The 20863-nt window shown below is 45.6% G+C and overlaps 8 protein-coding genes across 8 annotated transcripts; 3 read left to right on the forward strand and 5 right to left on the reverse strand.

The window, feature by feature from the left end:
• Window positions 1–635: 635 nt before the first annotated feature.
• F5891DRAFT_965439 (kinase-like domain-containing protein) lies at window positions 636–1139 on the reverse strand (the record flags this gene model as incomplete). The annotated part of the gene is made up of 2 exons (XM_041376169.1): window positions 636–1012; window positions 1070–1139. 2 exons carry the CDS (start codon window positions 1137–1139, stop codon window positions 636–638), a joined length of 447 nt encoding a protein of 148 aa, XP_041217468.1.
• A 6066-nt stretch (window positions 1140–7205) lies between these two features.
• On the reverse strand, window positions 7206–8287 carry F5891DRAFT_1073509 (uncharacterized protein; the record flags this gene model as incomplete). Its single annotated transcript, XM_041363343.1, has 6 exons — window positions 7206–7403; window positions 7488–7581; window positions 7618–7658; window positions 7836–8091; window positions 8143–8200; window positions 8258–8287. Coding segments are annotated over 6 exons (597 nt in total), but the record flags the coding sequence as incomplete, so codon positions are not given.
• Window positions 8288–8341: 54 nt separating this feature from the next.
• Window positions 8342–8521, reverse strand: F5891DRAFT_965477 (uncharacterized protein; the record flags this gene model as incomplete). Its single annotated transcript, XM_041376170.1, has 1 exon — window positions 8342–8521. A coding segment is annotated over one exon (180 nt), but the record flags the coding sequence as incomplete, so codon positions are not given.
• A 2591-nt stretch (window positions 8522–11112) lies between these two features.
• F5891DRAFT_965438 (uncharacterized protein) lies at window positions 11113–11749 on the forward strand (the record flags this gene model as incomplete). Its single annotated transcript, XM_041376168.1, has 2 exons — window positions 11113–11457; window positions 11513–11749. 2 exons carry the CDS (start codon window positions 11113–11115, stop codon window positions 11747–11749), a joined length of 582 nt encoding a protein of 193 aa, XP_041217471.1.
• A 112-nt stretch (window positions 11750–11861) lies between these two features.
• Window positions 11862–12181, forward strand: F5891DRAFT_906011 (uncharacterized protein; the record flags this gene model as incomplete). The annotated part of the gene is made up of 2 exons (XM_041373545.1): window positions 11862–12057; window positions 12111–12181. Coding segments are annotated over 2 exons (267 nt in total), but the record flags the coding sequence as incomplete, so codon positions are not given.
• A 1831-nt stretch (window positions 12182–14012) lies between these two features.
• Window positions 14013–16637, reverse strand: F5891DRAFT_1131821 (uncharacterized protein; the record flags this gene model as incomplete). The annotated part of the gene is made up of 9 exons (XM_041364702.1): window positions 14013–14758; window positions 14813–15055; window positions 15079–15131; window positions 15194–15416; window positions 15471–15544; window positions 15602–15847; window positions 15896–16217; window positions 16239–16443; window positions 16488–16637. The coding sequence occupies 9 exons, from the start codon at window positions 16635–16637 to the stop codon at window positions 14013–14015; spliced, it is 2262 nt and encodes a 753-aa protein (XP_041217473.1).
• A 1288-nt stretch (window positions 16638–17925) lies between these two features.
• Window positions 17926–18183, forward strand: F5891DRAFT_927971 (uncharacterized protein; the record flags this gene model as incomplete). The annotated part of the gene is made up of 2 exons (XM_041373904.1): window positions 17926–18011; window positions 18066–18183. Coding segments are annotated over 2 exons (204 nt in total), but the record flags the coding sequence as incomplete, so codon positions are not given.
• An 855-nt stretch (window positions 18184–19038) lies between these two features.
• F5891DRAFT_987373 (uncharacterized protein) lies at window positions 19039–19996 on the reverse strand (the record flags this gene model as incomplete). Its single annotated transcript, XM_041377896.1, has 5 exons — window positions 19039–19645; window positions 19701–19741; window positions 19764–19808; window positions 19864–19923; window positions 19994–19996. 5 exons carry the CDS (start codon window positions 19994–19996, stop codon window positions 19039–19041), a joined length of 756 nt encoding a protein of 251 aa, XP_041217475.1.
• Between the last annotated feature and the right edge of the window lie 867 nt (window positions 19997–20863).

Consider the following 20863-nt stretch of genomic DNA (forward strand, 5'->3'; position numbering starts at 1 on the left):
TTCCCCTTTGTCTGCAGTGGGACTTGAACCATTATCTCTGAATCCAACAGGAAGCTGATGACATCTTGGGGGATTTTGAAGCATGGATGCATTCGCTGCAGCAGCAATGGGAGCGACAGCAGGAGTTGCAGTAAGAGGAGTGGCAGCAACAGGAGCGGCAGTAATGGGAGCAGGAGTGGCTTTGGGAGCAACCTGGGAAGTGTTCTTCCGTTGAGGAGGTATGGTTGTGCTGAAGGATCTAATGTCAGAATTACCTGTCTATATAGGTTTTTACCATGGGAAACCCCAGAGCACGCCAACATGCAGTGATTGCGAGTCCCTGATGGAAAATCCATAGGTGTCGCTAGTGAAGTAGCCTTGATGTTTTAATGTTATATGCGAGTCAGATGAGTGAGAGCCTTGAGGAGCAAAAAAACTAATGTGATTTTGAGATAGGGACTTACTAGAGGCGATTGACTCCATCAGAGGGCCCAGAGGCTCTCTAGATCACAACAGAATGGATGGGATAAGGTCCTTGTGCAGACAGTGGGTGACTGTGGCCCATGGGTGACCGTGTAACTGAATGATCAAGGAAATCAGAAATCAGATCCTCATTTTCAGGCTTAATGACTCTTCAGAAAGTCACCATGAGTCTCTCATTGCTGAGTTGCACTGCTGCCTGCAGCATGTTGAAAGATAAGAGGTTGCAGAGATGGGGTTAGTGATCTGCGTGTGCGATGGCAATACACACACCAACTGACCAGCTGGTCTCCTAGATTCACAACAGTGTCAAGGTTAAATTTTTGGTTGTGGGCAAGGAAGATATGATGCAGTGATGGCCCAAGGAGATCAAGAACTAGAGTGTGATATGCTGACTCCCTATCAAACCAAAGGGCACAGGGAATCCCAATACCACCTTCAAGGTTTTTCAAAATGCGGTATTCACGCTGCATGGAAGATGAGTGGTTGATAGGTTCAAGCTTGATGGCGACTGCGTTATCCTTGATGATATTCTGTGCATGATACACAACAGCTAAATGTGGTCCAAATGTTGAATCAACATGTAGTCAGTGATATGGGAATGACATACTGTACAAGCCAGACCCCAACATATCTCCCAGCCTAAACCTTCCATCAACTCGAGTAGGGACCTTATCCATGATGTATACAATAGCCTAAGTAGAAAATAACGTGAAATCAACTAACTGAGAGGAAAGCGATTAATATTCTGTCACCCAACTGCCACTTTTGCATTTTGGCCTAGACTGGCTTGAGCCAGCTTAAAGCAGTTCAAGCCAAGGTTCACACATTTTTGGTTGAAACCAGTTTGCATGGCTTACAAATTGGACCAAGTCACTAATCAGTGGCTTGGCTCATGATAATTGCCAAACTTCTGGCAAACCAGTGTAGAAACAACAATACTGCGAGGCGCAAACGAGGCTCCTGACTGTATCTGTAAATGTTGTAAGGTTGTGCATTGCCTAGTCTGCTATACTTGAGACAACAAGTGCGTTCGACCCTAAAGGGGAAGCGAGTGCAGCAAGGATCTAGAAGTATGTGCTGAAGCGAAGCACAAGAAAGCGCAGGTGCACGCATCTGTAAGATATTGTCAGCATCATCAAGTTGAAAGTAAGAAAATGAGACTCACCATGGTAAGGGTAAGTGCAATGGTTTTGATGGGCATTGGGTTGAAATCAAATGAATACCTTGAAAACAAGGACCAAAAAGACCGAACCCATTTTCAATGACTCTGCGTAGCCAGTACCAGTTCTGGATCTCTGCCTATCTTACTGTAGACAGAATGTAGAAAGACCAGGGTAAGCACTCCTCATGGATGGTGCCCGGATCTAGTTGTGGCACAGCACCCAGTAACTGTGCCCAGTTTGAGTCTAGACCAGGCCATTGAAAAAAACTGTGCATACAATGAGGCAAGCCACACAAGACCAGGGTGAAACACTCACCTACCATGTCGCAGTGCTGTACATTTTGTGGCAAGGAGTTCCCTATAAGGGGGGGCATCAAGAGACACATAACTAACTGCTATAGAGACTCATGCCTCTCATGGCGTGATATGGCAGTTTCCACTAGGGAGTACATAGCACAAACTTGCAGCACCACTCTGTGTGCTATCCACAGCTATTCCTATATGAGGCGCAGCTTTCCTGCGCAATGTGCACCATGCGCGCACTCTTCCCGCTGTAGGGATTCATTTCTGGCTGGGCTTGTAGAGACTGTTTTTACCTTACCTTATGTTGGCACTTTTGTAGCTTACATAAGCAAGCAATCTTTTCACCAGTTACCAGTATGGATCTGAGGGCTGACCAAGTTTCTATGATATTTCCTCTCCTCTGAGCCTTAAGCCTAGTCCAGAAACCCTTTAGGGTCGAATAGCAGCTATGTTCTGCAAGACCCAACATTGTTCAGACTCACCATCTGAATTGTTGTACCTTCACCGCGCTTCGCGATGTATATGCGCGTGCATGTTCCCGCGCTTGAGTGCCCTATAGCACCAGCCATCCAGAAGCATCCATCCACTGTCCACCAAGCCCTCTAGTGCATATATTTCCATTTCTCTTATTAGCATATCATTCCACCTTTATTTTTATCATGGATTCTCACTCATATATATCTTTACATACCTGCTCAGTAGCGCTTTGGCTCCGCATGACAGCGCTTAGGCACCCTATATAAGCGCCAGCAGTACATACCATTACTTACTTACCTTTTCACCCAACTTTACTTACATACTTAATACCTAGAAAGTCGCAGTAGAAATCTATTCATTAGCACATCGCATCTCACATCTCTTATCTTGCTTTATATCATTACTTAAGCTTAGTCTCTCATTTCTGCATACACATGCGCACTTTCCTGTGCTTCGCGCAATACGCGCATGCATTCCCGCGCCTTTGTGCCTTGCACGCACCTGCGCTTCACTTCAGTGTGTACCTCTAGATCTTCGCTCCACTCGCTTCCCCTTTAGGGTCGAATGCACTTGTCTCCTCAAGTAATGCAGACTAGGCAACACACAACCTTACAACTATTTTTAGATACAGTCAGGAGCATCATTTGTTCCTCTCAGTATTGTTGATTCTACACTGCCCTAAATGTAGAAGTGCATGGAAGTTAACGATCAAAGAAAAAGACTCAGAAGTCACCACACCTTCAACAGTGGAGATCGACGATGAAGTCACTGCACCTTTAATGGAGATCCACAATGTTGGCAACTCATTTTCCCCACTTTGCCGCTCACAGTCCAACTCTTTTGATGCTGATGAATATAATTTGGCAGCATCAAAAAGTTAGTGTGTGATGGTCAAGCCCGAAAAAGGATCAACACACTCACAAACTGTGAATGGCAGGCAATGATTTGGATCAGTATGACTCAAGCTCGAAGGAAGATCGACACTCACAGGCTACCACCACCATGCACCTTTGTGGAATTAAACAACAAGGTGCTTCATTTGTGGGACTTGAAGACAGGTGTTGTGTTGAAGAAGACCTTGCATGATTTTGTTTAAATAGAAAGAACAAGAGAATAAACAAAAATCACTGTGCACCTAAATATGAAAATTTAAATAAGAAACAGGCAGCTGTCTCAGGCAGAGAAGTTAGAACATCAAAGTTGAGGAAAAATTTCGAACATACGTGAGTGCACCGTCACATGAACAAACATATACAAATGTTGGAATTGAAAGTTTTCCAACCTGCTGGGTGACAAATCAGTGTGGCCTGTGTACCTCTCTATTGGCAACATCACAAAAGACAAATAGTGGGAAACATCAGCACGAGTGACGGTCTTGATTAAACAATATTTCATAGCAACAAGGTCTACACTTTGAATTCTCTGTCTATGGCGTACCTGTTCAGCACTGCCCATGGGAATGCAGGTCACAACTACATTCTGAGGTGCACAGGTGAGTCATGTTGTTGAATCCTGGTTTCACAGTGACCTGCTCATGCTCACTTGTCAGAATCACAAATTCCCTACTTGAGCCATGGCTTAGGCCAGAGCCAGGCCAAAGCCAATTGTCATTTGTGACTTTGGCCCAGCTTGGATTTTTTGCAGGCCAGGGCCACAGTCTTTGGACCAAGCCAGGTCAGAACATCACTGCTGCAGTGTCATCTCATTCCAAAGATAGAACAATTTGTTGACCACGGATGGACCAGTACAAATGTCTATGAGTTGGTAAATAATTTTCACTTAAATACATACCTTTATCGACCTTGATACATTATGCATGTCCACTATCAATTAGTTTTGTTACTACTTAGCTACTATCAACTACAAACTGAAATTTTGCTATTGCAACTTCAGTTTACTACCAGCGCCCACCATAGCCTCCTGTAGCCCACTGTAGCTCTATATAGTCTGAGTTACAGCTATGTGAGGTACATAGACCCATGGTGACTATATAGTACTATATAGGCATCACCAGGACTGTTACAGTCACTATGAGAGCACACGACACACGTCGTAACAAGGACTCCTACAATGTTTTTTCCTGATGTCTGGGTATTATTGTTCTCCAATGTCAGGAGAGAAAGTTCGAGCAATGGAGTTTGCATTGGTCAGTTATGAATATTGATTAATGGTCCCGGTCAGGCCTCCAGCTGCTAGACTTAGTGTCTTTTGCAAGCAACAATTCAATATTCCTGCACATACCCTCATATGTCGGACGCATATGAGAATAGTGAACAGGTATTGGGCATCTGACACAGGAACAGGTGAATCACAAATTGACCTATGTATCCTATTGCTCGCTCGATAGATTCAATATCATGATACATCCTTCATACGTACATATCTTATATACTACTATACCATCCACGTTCACATTTTCATTCTAATCCTCTACTATTCAGCATTCCTTTCTCCAACTAAGACTGAGTTGTCTCTTCCTTGTTTCTAGTCTGAGCCTTTTCGCTCCTTAATTATCTTGTCAGATCCTGCGCAATTCAGACCAAAATGCGGGGCAGTCTGTAACATTTGCAAAGGGACATGGGGAGTATGGAACACATGATGTAGCATTGGAGACAGCACTTATACATCAGAGATAGGTCTGTGGCTCAAGGTTACCACACGGTGTCATGCATGGTATGTGATTCATACCATGTCAGATATATATAGAGAGTGATAAGGAAGATATGAGAGACTGTCTAGCCCTCTATTACTGAGTTACTTCTCTATTTTTTCCTTTGATTCATTGTCTTGTATTTTATTTCTCACTTTTCAGGCTTATTTTACCTTGTATTTGTATCAAGCATGTGACCTCCTGTTTATTTCTCATTGTTTATTTTTATTTGGCTCCTTTCAGCCACCAAGTTTTGTATCTCTATTTGTTTCTGACTGTTTATTTTTATTTGGCTTCTTTCAGCCACCAGCTTTTATTTGTCATCACATCATGTGACTGGGAAATATTCTGGTTTGTAATATTATTTAAGCTGACTCAACATGTTTGGTCATGATTGGTCATGCTTTGTAACAACATTTAACATGACTCAACATGTTCAGTCATGGTTTGTCATGGTTTGTAATTTCTTTGTAAGATTACACTGTATTTGTGATGTACTTAGTAATAAGCTGAGTCATCACCTGGTTTGTAAGCCACATTCTTACCAATCCATCTGATAAACCATGCTTAGTAAGGGGGTTCCCAAAAGGTATAAAAGGACCCCATTTTCACCCATGAAATATAACTTCCCATTTTTCATTCTTCTCTCAAACTGTGTGAGAGTATGTAAGAATAAAAGTGCAGGCACAGTGCCTTGAAGTAAGACTAAGACATATCATTATTCTACTCTAAAGTTATATACTACCTTACAGGGGTTGACTATATAACCATTAAACAGCTCTCATTCTAAAGCTTTACGTGTATACAAAAGACTCTCTCTTTCAATGGAAAGTGAGACACATATCTAAGGACAACAAAGTTGAAACAGACTTTCATAGGTTGAAACATGACCTACTAGGCTGAAACAAACCTAACAAATTTATCCAGAACACAGAATGTTCCACAACATTTTGTATAAGAATACACAAGAAGAGGACAACAAACTAAATCCTCCCAAGAACTCACCACATTACCTCCCACAAAGTAGGAAAGTCGGAGACCATGGACTTAAGGACTGGCAAAAAGTCTTCACTGTGTATAATTATGTTGTCATTATACACAACTTTATACAAGACCCTTAAGTAACAAGACAGCAGAAGCACATGGGGAAGTATCCATAGAGCATACATGATAACTTGAAGATAAGCTCACATATGAATGAATCTGTTATAAGCGAGTTGAGGAATGCCATTCAGGTTGGAAATAGAACCAGTGCATTGGTCAATGGAAGGGGAGGGCCAAAGGTTTGTGCATACATCGCAATTCTATACATCCGAGTCAAAGGAGAAAAACAACAAGTGCCAAATAAAATGGACTCTGGATCATCTTTATGCTGCTGCATATCCAACTTGAGGTGGACTGACAGATTGGTTATCTGCCACAGTTGACCAAGTATAATGTATGTTTCAAAGCCAACAATCATGGTGCCCCTCTGTTTGGATATAGGAAAGCCTCGATGGAACTGTGGAAGATGCAGCATGCACTTCAAGTTCATCTGGCACCACCAGTGGTGATACTTGGAGGACAAAAAAAGACAAGTAAAAATGAAATGGACAAATGAATGGAAGTATCATGTATCCTCTGCCAATGCACATGCAGGCTTCAGCCTTGCATTTCAATATTTGGTGTCATAATAATGGAGGGGGCCTTCCAAATCTTTTTTTGCTGGTCTCCTGTTTTTTGCTTGCAATTTACATGACTTTGGTCAAAAAATTTACCTCTTGGCTTGCCATATATGGTAGTGCACATCATGTGACCCTGCCTCCTGCTGCAGTTGGGATGCTGCGCACACACAGCGAGAGGATGAAGTTGTGAGGGAACAAGGCCAGATGACGGGAACTTGAAGGAGCAAATGGAGGTGCTGGTGGGAGGCAAGTCTGGGAATGAACGAAAGGCTTGAGCATTAGAGCTAGGGACATGTGTCAAGGATGTACAGTATGGGGACAGCAGTACTAGTAGGTAGTGTAACAAGCTCATTGAGATTAGTTAGAATTGGATGAGACCTATGAGACTTGACCTGAATTAACAAGGGACAATGGCTTTGAATGTGTGAGCCATCTGTCCTGCATCCTGGGCAACAAAAGGGAGGGAACTTCAAAGTGTGTTGGTGCTGAAAGAAAGAAAGAAAAAGAGTCTAAAAATCATCAGCGCAGATTCAGCTGGCAGAGTGCAAGAAGTATAACTCACTACTTTCAAGGGATGATATCCCCACACTCCTTTTTCATGCGGTTGATTGCCTGAAGCAAAGCTGTGTGGCCCACAGTGGCCTCTGGATATGCGGTGAGGAATGCAGGCTCATGTCCATTGAACCTAGTAGTGTGTGCATGGAATGATGATGGGTGGGGATGAGAGCAGTTTGTGTGCCTGAAAATTGCGAAATCAACTCCCACTCACTGGTCGAGAAACTCCAGTGCGATCACTAAGTGTTGGTGGTACTTCATTGCAAAAAACTTCTTGTTCTTCCCATGGATCCACTCAGGCAGCCAATCTCAAAGTGGAAGTAGCAATCCATGCTTGGGGTTACCATCCGTCCAGTGCTTCATGATCTGTCTCCAAGAGGCAGCTCTTGGGATGTGGGTCCCATCAGGATGTCATGTTGGGACATCAGGGATGATAAGTCCCTTCTCAGGTAGTACTAGTGAGCGGGAACCAACTTGAATGGTGGCACTGTCTGTGATTCAAGTGAGTGCAGAGTGCTGTAGGAGAGTGGAGGAGGGAATAGCAGGGTAGCATGGCTAAGACTCAGAGCTGGGTGGCTGGGATCCAGATGAGTGATGAATAATGCAGGGGTTGCCTAGGTTTGACAGCAGAGTTGACGAGTGTAGAGCATTGCACATGCCTGTGCTGCTGAGTGAGTTGGGCAGGTGAGTCAGCTGCCCATTGTAGAGCATGGCTGTTAGGGTGTGTAGGTCACTCCGCAGACCTGCAACATCAGCTGAGATGCATTCATGCATCAACTGCAGGTCCTGGATGTAAATGGGCTTGACAAGCAAGTGCTCTCAAAGCAGAAATGCATCAGCTTCACACTATGTTAGACAGAGGGCATCACTATGGTCATTTTCATAGGTGGAGAGCTCATCAAGGAGATACCAGGTGAGTGTGTCACGCTAATTGAAGTAATTCATTGTTAGAAACAGAAAAGTTTGAGTCAGTCTAAGACTCACATTCTCATTCTCTGCCCATGAACCCCACCACCTGACCCTCACGAAAGTCCAACATTAACTGATAGGTGTGCACATCCAATGCCACTATGCACCATCACATGAATAAGTGTGGGTTGTGAAGTTATCACCTGCACCTCGTGGGATTCCTGCTTCTGTGGTTGCTTCATCAATCCATGCTTGAATAATGTCATGTGAGACAGGTCCACCACAGTGGACAATGCCATTTGCACCTATTGCAGGAAAGATATAGTCTTTGGGCTCAAGTTTTTGACCATAATGGGCAACTTCGAGAAAGGTAAGCCAGAGTAAAAGCCAGAAGAAGCAGTTGCAGCCTGGTAAGTCTGGCTGTGGATAGAGCTTGTACCGGTTGCCTGATGATAAAAGCAGTAGGAGGTTAATGTTTGAATTATGAACCAACAACTGGTGTAATTAGGTACTCACTCTGTAGGTCTATTCCTTCATGCTCTTGTCTACTCTCTGCTGCCAGCCCTTTCGGTTGGACAAAAATACCTTGAAATATATGTGGAGGTGCTTTGAGCACAGCTTCTCACCATTCAAATATCTTGTGAATGTTGTGCCGACTTGGAAAAAATTGATGGTCAAGTCTTTCCATTTCAGTTTGATGAGCTTGAAGCACCTGCCATGGGTTGCTTCAAAATTCAGCAAGCAGTCTGTATTGAGTGAGCTGACCTTGTCCACAGGTTCCAGGCCATTGTACTAAATGCTTGGTACATCACCATCTTTGTAAGCAATTCATGCAATTCCAGTGTAAGAAGTTCTGTGCTTGTTGTATCTGGTGCCAGAACTGACCTCATAAGCCCAAGTAATGTCTCTGGTGGGCAGAGTTTGTGGGTCCAGGCCAGGATTTGATCCATGAATCCTTTCAACATTGCAATGGAGTGAGTTCTGTCTCCACCCTCGCTGCTGTTCATGTGCTTGACAGACTTGATGATGTCTTGAACCTCAGCTGACGAGGCAGGGTTTCCTTCCCAGCACAGACGTGCCTCATTGAAATGCCACCCTCCACAGTAGGTATCTCCATCCTTGGATGACACATTCCATCGAAAACCATAAGTATGAGACTCACTGACACAAATATGGCATTCACACTTCCTCCCAGAATTTTTTGAAGGCTGAGTAGGACCTGTCACGTGTGCTCTGGCCACAGTTCTCATGGAAACACTTGAAGGAGATGAGGAGTGCGAGGGCCTTGTCAGAATGTTGGTTGGGCATGCTCTCGAGTGCATCTCTGAATGTGGGATTCTCATAGGCATCAGTCCTGATAGACACAGTCTCCAAATCCATGCTTGCCATGACCCTCCTGCTAGTAGCGAAATGTGCCTTCAACCATGTCTGTCCTCATTCCACATACCCATTGTAGCTAGGCATTGGCACGGGTACGGGTATGGGTACCTCACGGGTACAGGTGCGGATAGCATCACTAGGTACCCATGACCCATTGAATCCAAAACAGGTAACCAGCAGAGACGTCTCACAAGTGTCTTCTATTATGTTTGGCAAGCGAGTCACCAAACTGACAGCCAAAGCTGCCCAGGCCATCGCTGAAGGAAGCAAGACGCTAAAACAGAAGGCAAGCGGTATCAGTACCAAGGAACAATCAAAGAAATTGAAGACTGCACCTTCAACATCAAATGAATCTATTTTCACCTCATCTCTGAGCCCCCCCGAGCCTCTATCCTGGCAAGCCTCCATCCGCACGGAAGAGGAAGAACAATTGTTGCATGGTGATTCCATCATCATCGACTCTGACATGGAGTCGATGAAGTCACAGGCAAGTCGTGATGTCATCGAATCCAATGCTGAGTCTTCAGATGTGGAACTCAGTGCATAGTAAAAATATATCTAATCCCTGCAACAACTGACACAAAAATTATTCTCGAAAGAAAGATTGCAAAAGGGGTGGACATCACCAGTCTATGCATTTTTTGAACCAGTTCCTAGTATCGAGTACACTGGTAGCCGCCGTGCGCACATCTTCAAGTGCATAGCTAAAGGCTGTTGGCAGCATGTCTGTTGCTATCTTGACAAGGGAGATGCGAAGTCGACCAGCAACATGGTGAAGCATGTTAGATCCTGTTGGGGTGACATGGCATATGAAGCTGCAAAAGAAGCAAAAACAGCAGTGTCAGCATGTGAATCCATCATCAACAGTATTCTTAAGACTGGCTCGACCACAATGTCATTTGAAAGGAAGGGAAAGGGTAAGGTTACTTACTCACACAAGCAACATACCAAGACAGAGGCAAAGTGAGTGGACTAACACACATCTCATAATAGCAAACTTACAACAGATGGAAGGGCCGAGTTCATGTGATGGGTTGCAGAGAGCTTGCGTCCATTCGAAACAGTCCATGATTGAGGCTTTGCATCACTGATGAAGACTGGATGGCCGGAATATTATATTCCATCACCGTCAACAGTCTCCCATGATGTGAAGCTAGTATTTGTAAATGTCAGAAAATGTATTGCATGCATGCTGCAAACTTACGATGGGGAACTGAACTTTGCCACAGATGTGTGGACTTCACTGAATCACAAAGCATTTATAGCTGTGTCGGTTCACTTCGAACACAATGGCGAGCCACTTGCAATACTACTTGATATCATCGAGGTTTCAAAGGTGAGTATACCATCAGTGACATGGTGCGCATCAATAACACTACATACCAGTCACACTTGGGCGTGCATCTTGCAGAAGCCTTCACAAAGATTTTAGAAGACTTTGGAATTTCAGACAAGGTAAGTGCAAAGTTTCACATTTAAATATGTTACTCATACCTGCAAAGATACTTAGTATCACCACTGATAACGCATCGAGCAATGACATGATGACGATGGCACTTGCTGAAAATGTAGCCCACTTCGGAGGAGATACCGCACGGACTCGGTGTTTCCTGCATATCGTCAATCTGGTTGCAAAAAGTCTATTGAAACAATTTGACGTACCTAAAAATGAGGCCCTAGCATTTGTTGGGACTGCAGAGGAAGAGCTGCGAGAGATTGCACAAGGACTTGAGGCTGAGGATGCAGACACCGTCGCAGAAAATGGTGCCAGTGATCCCAATGCAGATGATACTGATAATCTTGATGGCTGGGTTGACGAAGTTGGGGAGCTATCAGATGAGGAGCACAACATGCTTCAGGATGACATACGCCCTATAAAATTTGTTCTAGTGAAGGTAAGCTCTCAACAACACAGAAAATGATGCACCATGTACTCATGCATCACAACAGCTGTGCAAGCTGTCCTACAAAATTGTGCATTCATTGACACTGTTGCTGCCTGAATGGAAGTCAATCTTACCTGAACTGAAGCTTACCGTGAGAATCATGCCTCATGACATCTCTACTCGCTGGAATTCCATGTTTGATATGCTGGAGTTTGCACTCCAGTATCGGAAAGCCATCGACACCATGACGGACAAGCGAAGATTGGGTTTGGGACCTTTTGAGTTGAAAGAGAATGAGTGAAGACTTGTTGTGCAGTTGCACAATGTTATGAAGGTGAGTCACATGTCACATTGTCTTTGTCACCTTCTAATGCAAGTCATTATTGTTACTAGATTCTTAAACACGCAACACTATACTTTCACGTGGACCACCAACTCTTGCCATGGTTATTCCAGCAATGGACCACATTTATTCTGTTTTTACTGCTGGAATCATCAATCACCAAACTCTAAATCCCTCTATTCACACTGCTCTCAAACTTGCCAAACAGACTCTCAACAGGTACTATTCGCTCACTGACAAGTCAGAAACCTATCAAATCGCGATGGGTAAGTATTATTCACTTTTCTTTGTATCTATTCTGACATTCAACATCTGCTAGTTCTACACCCTCGACACAAACTTCAATACTTCAAGGCTGCGGGATGGGAGGATGAGTGGGTGACCACTGCTCACAATATTGTTCGCGCTGAGTATGAACGCTCATATGCATCACGTTCATGCCCAGCACCAGGGCCCGGGGAGAAGGTCACCGTCACTCAAACAGCCCAGGTACGCCTTGTTATTTTTTGTTACTTTTTCTCGCTGTTGATTTGTATCAATACAACAGGACAAAGATCTGAATATTTTTGACCGTTTACCTGCGCTTGCCAAGTCAACGCACCACCCAACCAACAATGAACTCGACGCCTACCTTAGTGCACCTGTCGAGGATATTGACGATGCTCTCAAGTGGTGGCAGCGACAATGTGCTACTTACCCTCACCTTTCGCATATGGTGCTCGACTACCTTACCATCCCTGGTATGTATATTTGTATTTTGATTTACCACTCATTGATTGTTTTTGCAGCTACATTGGTTGATGTTGAACATGTCTTCTCTCATGGACGCCTGCTCTTGTCGCACGTCTGCTCACAACTTTCCACTGAAACCACACGTGCATTGCTCTGTCTCAGCTGTTGGAGCTTACTCAGGCTTGTGAAGGACAAGGATGTATTACCAGTCGCTCGTTTGGCTGACGTCGAGGGTGAGGAACCAGAACTTGAGGATGGATGGGGTAGTATTGTTCTAGTGTAGCTAACAATTTGTACTAGTTCGAGTCCCTATGTTACTGTCGTTTGCCTTGCTTACCCGGGGGTATACCCATTGCAGGTACTGTACCCATCTAGACCTGTCTGACCCATTGTCGTACCTGTATCCACTGGTACCCTTGGGTATACAGGTACAGGTATATGGCGGGTACGGGTGCGGGTCAAGCTCTTGATACCCACAGGTTTACCCGTGCCAATGCCTAATTGTAGCTCTCACGTGTCTTCTTTGCATGCTTGTGCTGTTGCTTGGCCCTTTCCTTGACTTTGTTGATGGCCGGCAGGGTGGTATTGCCTGTGGGCACTGCCCCCTTCCGTCACTTCCTTGGGCTGGCCTCTGCAGCATGAGGGGAAGGAGGCCCTTTGCACAATTTTGGCTTGGTCCTCACCATGGTCAGCCTCACAGACAAACTAAGTCAAGTTTTGGGTAGTTAAGGCAAGTTAAGCAGGAGTTAAGTGCAGGACCACCCAAAGTTGGTCATAAATCTGGTAAATCTGTCATAAACTCATAAATCAGTAAATCTGAGGACCCACCGGCACAGCAGACCTTTCAGGTCACAGTGCTAAGGTCAAGTGATCCATAAATCAACCCAAGTAGTGACTTTGGTCTGAACACATGCTCACTATTATATTCAAACAGACTACTAATATTATCCACTGCATGGCACTGTCGCACCTGTTCGACAATCGGTCTTTCGACGTTGAAGGACGAAAGGGAGGCAGAAAACTGGCGGGATGGGTGTGCTTGGTCAGCAGCAGCGGGCGCAGCAGATTCCCATTTATGGTTTTTACCTGCCAAGTGTAAATTTCATCAAATAATCCACCTGTGACTCCCACATAAGGGCTGTAGTTACAGGTGATAATAAATAGGGTTTGCACCTCTAACACAAGGCAAATACAGCCAATCAGCGCCTCCTGCAATATCTTTCCAATAATGAGGGACTTTTACATAGCGCTGTAGATCCATAGGCTCTTACCGGGACTGGGTGCCGCCGGCATAACGGCAAATGCCGTGACGTGTTGCTAACGTCGTTTAAGGTCCGAGCTCGCTGTGCGACACGATGAGCTCGCGCATCTCGATATCTCGCGCCCAGATGAATGTATTGACAGCGGGTTTTGATGGCCCATGCGCGAGTGACCATTAACATACGTAGATCTGACTTATGTGTCCATAGAATGTGTAAATTAAGCTATACTACTGCTCATCGGCATGATCATGAAGTTCCAGTCGCGAGAGATCATCAGCAACACGGAGCACATCCTGCAAACTTCTGGATGCCTCCTCTTCCACCTCCTCTTCCTGCTCCTCCTCATCTAACTCATCCGGAGTATCCGGCGCCACTGCAGGTCGTCTAATGTTATCAAAAGGTAAGTGTTCTACCAGCAATTGTGATGGGATCTGCGCATTCGGCGCACTGGAGCTTTCTCCGAGACCTGTATGAGTGCTTATACCTGGGGATATTGTCCTGGTGAAGCCAGGAAGTGTCGATATCTCATGGACCCACTTTAGGTGGCGTGAGTTGAACCGTCCTCGGACGTTTCGATGTATAGCGACTTGATGGGCAAGAGTTGGACTGACAGCCTTCAACTGACCCTCGCACGCCCGCAGGTATTTTTCTTTGTCTTGGATGTATGTCACTAGGCGCCGTACCTCCACGTTCAACTGTTGAATTTCCTCCCGTGCCTGGCACATCTTGAAATACAGGTCCATCGCCCTGCGAGCAACAGGCGATGCCCAAGGCCGTTGCGACACGTCTGCACGCGTGTCACGTAAGAGGTCAAAGTCGGCTAGAAACGCGTACTCCACGACCTCGTCCCACTTAAGCGTTTTGCGGGGAGGGTGCATTGCCTCAGCGATGGCATTGTATGTGTTGAGGGCAGTTCGGATGGCGATGGAGCGTGTTTGTAATGCCTTGGCGATGTGTTTACGTAGCTTGTAGCCTTGAGTGATATTAGAATCGACACGCAAGCAAGACATCGTCTAAACAAACTCACCTGTAGCTGCCCGGTTCATCCTCGTCAGTTCAAATATGCGTGCGACGATAAGTCCTTCGAGGCGATCCAATGCACGTTGGTACTTCCTATGAGCAACGAGCCTCCCCACCCTCTGCCAATCTGCATCCTCAGGGGTCCAGCGCATTGTGATCTCGAGTTTGCGTTCGAGTGCTTGAACAAGTTTCGAATTCCTCTCGTGGTCCTCGACAGCGTGACGTCGTGCAGTCTCCGCTTTGCGAGTATCTTGCATCTGAACGTCATATGACACGGCCTCATGGTGAGAATAGACCTGAAAGGCTTCCATCGCAGCATTAAGAGCCTCTCTAAGCGAATGAAGCGTCAGTTAACACAAGACTCGTATACCTTGGAAGCTACACTCACTCGCTTGCGGTGAAATTTACCAACTTCTGCCAATACTCCATCTGCAAGGTCTCATCTTCGGGTTCTCGTGTTAGACCTTGGAGGTAGGTCTTCTCTTCCTCTAGCCAGCGCTCAAAAATGCTCTCGTCCACAAGTCCCAGATCTTGCATGAGCTTGGGTAGAGTTGTGTCGCCATCGTTCAAGATGTCCAGTGCTTGTTTGTAGTTGCAGTACAAAAAATTGGCTAATACGATAATTATGTCAGCTAATGTTCGATTTATGTACTAGCTATACTTACAAAGATTAGCGTAGACCTCAAAATCGTTGTTGTGCTCGAAATAACAGTCGATAGCCTGCTGCCGATGGAACACACTCGCATAGCGTAGCGCAGATGCCAGCGAATTCGATTTCGAGAACGTTCATTCACACGTTTCGAGATCCTCGAGGCCCAGACCCTTGATGTACGTTGTGAGTGAGAACAGCTGGCACAAGCGCCTGTGAGCATGTCTGTGGAAGGCGCCAACCAGGCAGGTGTGTTGAAGCGAACGAGCGAGCGGTCCAAGTGAGCTGTTGTCGAGTGTCGTCTTAAACTGGCAACCAATGTCATACCCACTCCCTAATCGTTTCCCGAATACATCCAGCAACTTTGCAATGACAGCAAGGGGATACTTTGCACTATTCAAACACTCGTTAATAGCTGAGAAAACGATAGGCACTACTTACAGTTCACTGCTCTGTACCATGTCCGCGACAAGTAACACAAATCTGTGACGGCAAACAGCCACAAATATACCTGTTTCATCGTATATCCCCCACGCTTTCTTTGTTTTAGCGTCGTCCATATTTTTCCATCGTCCTGCGCAAGAGTCTTCAGCGGCTGCATCTTCCTCATCACCTACAGTAGTTGTCGTTTCGGACTCTCGAGAATACCGGTCTACAAATGCACGAGGTAGGTACCGGTCACTTGTGAATTGTTGGCTGGTAGGAACTTCAGACGAGGGAGCAAGAGAGTCGTCAGTGTCATGGTCTAAAGACCTCCGCAGGACTCATTTTAGAGAGTCGTTACCGTCCATAGAATATAGCAATCTAAATGTTAGTGCTTCTTCGTCAGTGAGTTCATATGTACATGTAGGGCATGCATGTTTAAGGCGCCAGTCAGGTGAGTTGCGCTGAAGCGATTCGGCTACGAGAGCTGCCACAGAGCGTCGAATTTGAAGATACAAGTCGAACGCAATTGAAAATTGACGCGAGAGATGTCTATGAAATTCCACCTGCATATGATTAGCACAATAACTAGACAAATTAAGATAGTTACCCCATGCAAGTCGCACACGGTTTTCACGAAAGCTTGAATAGACAAATGAGGACTTCTAAGATGCGCAACACGGTATAAGTCAAGAGCTTCTGTAGTGATTCCTACAGTTGGCGATATCGGCAAACAGGGCATGACACCTTGATGCACCATTGCAGAGCAGATGGTGGCGTCGATTGGTAAGATTCGAAGAGTCACTTTCGAAGCGTCTAATACAATGAGTCACGCCGACATCAATATTAAAAGTAAGCAAACAACAACAAGATCACTCACAGAACACGTCAATAACACTAATTGACCATTCACCATAGTCCGAGTTGTTCTCCAGCTCCTCATTCCGCAATCTCTCAAAAAAACTCTTGAACTCTTCCTTGGATTTTGCCAGGCTCCAGGCAAGGTAAGCGTCGATCATCGCAGGCATCTGCTCTGTAAATGCCTGGTTTCTGCGGAGGATGCGATCACGACGAGTGCGGTTATCCACGCGTCGAACACGATTGTTTCTGTTCACGAAGGTATGTGACTCACATATCAATAGTCAACACTCACTGACACTTACATTTTCCAGAAATCTCCCAACACCTCTCTTGCAAGGTCAGTGAATTCGCCACCAGCGTGACTGATGGCAATTGATTCAGTCCCATTCCAGACATCGCCAAAGCTATCATCACAGCCTTCCTGCCAATCGTCAATGGTGGCGTTTTTGTTCTCTTTGAGTGCTTCGAGAGCACGATGCTCATCCAAACTCACGGCTTTACAAGAGGTGAGTTTTTTTTGTCGAGTATTTCAATTAACATTAGATACCTTGCAGACGTGCTTTCCATCGCTCGTTGGACCTTGCTGCCTGCTCCACCAAGTCCCGGTGCTTGAGCACCTTCGACACACTGCTGTTGACCGGCAGCCCATCTTTATTCTTCGACGGTCCAATGTGCCGGATAGATCGCAGGGAGAGCTTACTTCGAATTCGCTGGCGTCCTATGGTATTTCGCATTATCTACAAATTCTTCATGTTAGTAAGGAATATCTTTTCATTTCACGTGACTGATGATCGGTAGTGTCGCAAAGGGTCCCTATACATCATCATGTCTGCTATGTCCAGCCATCCATCAACTCGATCTGACTCCCAAGCAGGTGATCACATTCAAGATCTACAGAATTTGCTCGATCGTATGAGCCTAGCAGGTATGTATTTCTTTCAACATCCGCAAAATACTGTCTACTCACATCACTTATCATAGATTCATCGGTCGGTACTGTTACTTGGAAGCGCAAGACTACAGAAGAGTCTATCACACTCTCAAGAAACTCGTGCACGCAATCCGCGCACAACACCATTCCTGATGGACGGATCGTGCCTCTTCCTACCACTTCAACAGCTCAAACACCCTCGCATCCGGTGTCAATCCCCTCCCATGTTCCGCTTGCTCCAACCCCAGATGAGATCCGCCCACCACAAGCTGGGCTCAAGCCTGAGGGCTTCTGGGTCATCATCGTTGGGCAAGAAGTCGGTGTATTTTACTGTTGGTCAGTGTTACACGCTCTCTTTTACTTATATCTCACTTATAATCACAATGTTTATCTTAGGGCTGATGTTGCGGAACGAACACATTTTGTTAGCGGGAGTATTCAGAAACGATACCCATCTTTCCAGCAAGCTCTTCACGCATACACCGTCAAGTATAACGAACGCAGCGTCCATGCAGTTCCGATTCCGGGTGGCCCATTCTGGCCTATGAACTCGCCTGTGTCCCCAGCATCTCCCCCTCCCCCTACATCTCCCACATTGTCTATAGACTCGGATGATTTGTGGTTGCAAGTAGAAGACCTGTCGGACACCATGAGTCAATATAAATTTGAATCTACGTAGTCTAGTTTGCGAATGGTACTTATAATTAGAGTACAGAAATTGAATTTGCCTTACTCATACTATGAGATGCGGCTGATAAAGATTATGTGTTGGCCATGTGAGAGTGAGAAGGAACTTGCGGTACTGGGAAGTGAGAGTGAGAAGGAACCTGCGGTACTGGGAACGGATCAGGAGTAGATGGCTCGTACTGTTATGATGCGGCTGATAAATATTATGTGTGGTGGCCATATGAGAGTGAGAAGGAACCAGCGTGATTGAGAACGGATCAGAAGTAAGTTGTTGTTGCTGCTGCCCTTAGAGGGGTATTCCGATTGGCAAGTGCATCACATTTGCAAACGAGTATCCTAAACATCATAAATGCTCTACACTACTCAACACACATTTTTCCAGCTTCGGCTTGATAATGTATATCGTGTTCAAGTGGCTGAAGCATTCTGTGTCTTCAAATTTTTGCTATAGGGTGTTATTCACAGTCCCAAGCATCCGAGAATGAAAGTTTGCTATAAGTTTGCTATAAGTTCACCATAAGTTCACCATAAGTTCACCATAAGTTCACCATAAGTTCACCATAAGTTCGCTATTGTTCCATATACGGTCGCTATTGTTCACTATACATTCGCTACGTGACTAGGCATTCACACTGTGTCTGATGATGAGATGCTCAGAGCTACATTCACAATATGTATACTACTAGTTACAGACGGTGTCTACAACTAATTTGACTTCGAAAAATTTCACCTCTGATGTGACACTAACCAGCAAATCATATAGTAATATTGTATCGTACTTCAGGCGTTCCCTGCAACACGGGCAATGAGTGTGCACGACGTCCTTGATACTTTCCAGCAGTGATCTACCCTCTGAAGCATGCTGTGCACACTGCTCAACAAATACAGCGTGCTCCCCCTTGCTCAGGGTGCGACGAAGTGCTTCATCGTATGCCTCATTCCACATTTCTTCAGACACCCACTCCTTTCGCCACTGCCCAACGAGGATCTCAAGCATTTGCAGTGACGGAGAGTCACAGGCACACAATAAATTGTTGTCCATCGTGAGGATAGATTCGTCAGGATCGAATGAACGATCATATTCTTCATCAATCGCTTGCAGCGAGGGAGAGTTGCGAGGAGAAGGCAGGTTGGTGTCTGCGAAATAAGGTAGATCGTCATCACACTCGGAATCGTTATGGTCCAAGGTGAGCACAGCTTCGGTGGCATCATACTGAGAATGATAGTCTTCATGGTCTGAGGCAGTGACAGGCGTGTCATGCGCGTCGCAAGGTAGAACCCTTTTTTTCCTGTGCAAAAGTCGGTTAGTGAGTCTAGCACACTCCTATAGTTAGGCATTCTCACCTTGCCCTATTCCTAAAATCAATTATATAGCGCACATAAGACTGAGGATAGGTATGAACTCACCGAGCAGCTCGAATGTGAGCCTTCTCGTTTCGAGTTTCTCACACTCTGCAGTGAGGGCAGGTAAGCAGAATTCACCAGTGACTAAGGACGTTGAACTCACCCTGGCTTCGTGAGCCAGCGCTCTGTGGCTATCTGCTGCTTCGACGCGGGACTGCAGGATCTGCTCTTGCCTCAGCAAGCCTTGGAAAATATGTTAGATAGTCCAGCCTTTAACGTGAGTTTGAACTTACCATGTCGTCAAAAAAATGAAGGAAGGAGAGATGACCTGGGGTCATCCCTAGGTATATGGTCAAGATCATCAATAAAATGAGGGTTGATATCCAGGCAATATGGTTGACAACGCTGCAAGATCTGATTGAAAGGCACGGAGTAGGATTCTGTAGGATTGCCGCTTGTGCAGTCATCTTGATTACTAATTCATCTAAATTAGGGAACCATTGTAGACTGTTATAGGTCCAAGTATACTACTGCACTCAACAGTTCTGATTGCCTGCAAGCAAGATGGTAATCTTCCTGGTCCCTCCCCTCCATTCTCACCAGCCCCAGAGTACGTCGTATAAGTACATGTCAGTCCTTCAATGTTGCAGGAAGCCCAGGCCCTGGCACCTCAGTGAAACAGTCGAGTGGTGGAGTGCACAGCGCGTTCCATTTCAACCCAGGAGGCACCCACTGCCTCTACTTGGCATGCGGTGCGTTCCATTTCAACCAGGGAGGAGAATCCTACCTCCACCAAGCGCACAGCACATTCCATTTCAACCGAGGAGGATACCTCTGCCTCCACTGCCTGCATGGCACATTCCATTTCAACCCAGAAGGCACCCACTGCCTCTACGTGGCGCGCGGCGCATTCCATTTCAACTGGGAAGGTGAGTCTACATCTGCTATAGGACGATAGACCCTTCGGCTTATGGAAGGTCTGTCCGCATCCCACATAGGACAATAGACCCTTCGGCTCATGGAAGGTCTGTCCGTATCCTCCATAGGACGATAGACCCTTCGGTTCTTGGAAGGTCTGGCCACATCCTCTATAGGACGATAGACCCTTCGGCTTATGGAAGGTCTGTCCGCATCCCACATAGGACGATAGACCCTTCGGCTCA

This window comes from Suillus fuscotomentosus (assembly GCF_016647785.1).
Source record: "Suillus fuscotomentosus strain FC203 chromosome Unknown F5891scaffold_157, whole genome shotgun sequence".
Classification (NCBI taxonomy): domain Eukaryota; kingdom Fungi; phylum Basidiomycota; class Agaricomycetes; order Boletales; family Suillaceae; genus Suillus; species Suillus fuscotomentosus.